Raw genomic sequence first — 1,386 nt, forward strand, 5'->3', positions numbered from 1 at the left:
CCGGGCACTGCTTGTGGAACCCCAAATGTGATGGGCCCCCCATCTACCCCGGGCCCAGGCCTTGCTGCAGGGCTGCCGTACCCTCACCACTATGTCCTGCCCCACACACCCAATCCGTCCGCCGGTGCAAAGAAGACTTGCTACAACTGTGGGCAGGTGGGTCACCGCGGTGCTGAATGCAAGGAGGCAAACATAGAGGAAATGTGCAAACGTACCAAAGACCGTCCGGTCTGAGTACAAAATATCATGGTGCAATAATAAAAACACAGCCACCCATTATGCCAGCACTGTGGAACAGAACTCTCAGCACAACTGACAAAGCTACCTTAGGTCAAGGGCTGAAAATTGTGTGTTGATAGTCATCATCATTTGCAGTTTTGAGCATCAAGCTGACTGTGGTTTTAAAGTAAATGTTGTTTTACTTACATAGACTAGTCCATGACGAATGCAGATGTAAGAGTGGTCATGTTATTGGTCAATCTAGTGCCAACAATTTTCCTATCAAAACTCATATTATTTCATCTGATAGGGTTATAGTTAGGAATGATGGTTGATATAAGTATGCAGCTGAATTATTTTTCAACAGTGAGAAGTTTATAGTTCTGAAATGAATTTTTATTTATTGAAGATTAAAAGGAATATGTTAAGTATTGTGTATGTTAACACTATTTGTGATTATTGATGAGTATGTAGTCAGTGAGTATTCAGGAGGCCAAAGAAGTGACAGAAGATGATGGATAAGGCCAGTGATATTTATTGTTTAGCTCGTGGGAGATAATTCTGTCAAGGACAGGAAAATCTGTTGCATTAGTGTCATTAAATTTATTATAAATCACTTTTTTTGTTTTGGAAATATAAAAGTGATACCTTGAACAATGTTCAGTAACTTTTTTTCACATTGACAAAAAGTGAATTTTGCATCAAATTCTGCGAGACAGCATTTTCATCTTATAATCTACATCTGGGTATAAAGAGTTCATTTAGAAATTGTTTGCATGTGTAATTGGAGTTGTGAAGCTGAGTTACAAAGAGGTTGGGTCAATATTTCTTAGAGAAAGTGACTCAAGACGTACTTTCCATATTCAATATTTGTATGAAGGCAATCAGATTCTTTGGCAGCTTTAAAAATGCACCAGTGTTTAATGAATCAAATTAAAAGATCATGAAAAAATGACACTCCCTGCCATAACTATAGTGAGATTCATATTACAATAGAAGCATCCAAAGAATATATAGAGATTTAGTGCAAATCCAGGTGACTTACTAATGCCCTTTCATGTTTGATTAAAACAGGGTCCAGATGCTTATGCTCATATTACCTGATATTATTATTCTTTATGTGAGGCCATAATATTTTCTAAGTCACGTAGTACCCAGTGAATAATG

At 37.7% G+C, this 1,386-nt stretch overlaps 1 protein-coding gene across 1 annotated transcript in view; it reads left to right on the forward strand.

Moving 5' to 3' along the window:
- Positions 1-836, forward strand: part of LOC119586818 (mucin-5AC-like) — a gene marked incomplete in the record, with an annotated part of 19,136 nt that extends 18,300 nt beyond the window's left edge. The window contains 1 exon segment of the mRNA XM_037935544.1: positions 1-836. Within this exon segment, the coding sequence (XP_037791472.1) occupies positions 1-234 (234 nt within the window).
- Between the last annotated feature and the right edge of the window lie 550 nt (positions 837-1,386).

The sequence above is a fragment of the Penaeus monodon genome, chromosome 22, assembly GCF_015228065.2.
Source record: "Penaeus monodon isolate SGIC_2016 chromosome 22, NSTDA_Pmon_1, whole genome shotgun sequence".
NCBI lineage: Eukaryota > Metazoa > Arthropoda > Malacostraca > Decapoda > Penaeidae > Penaeus > Penaeus monodon.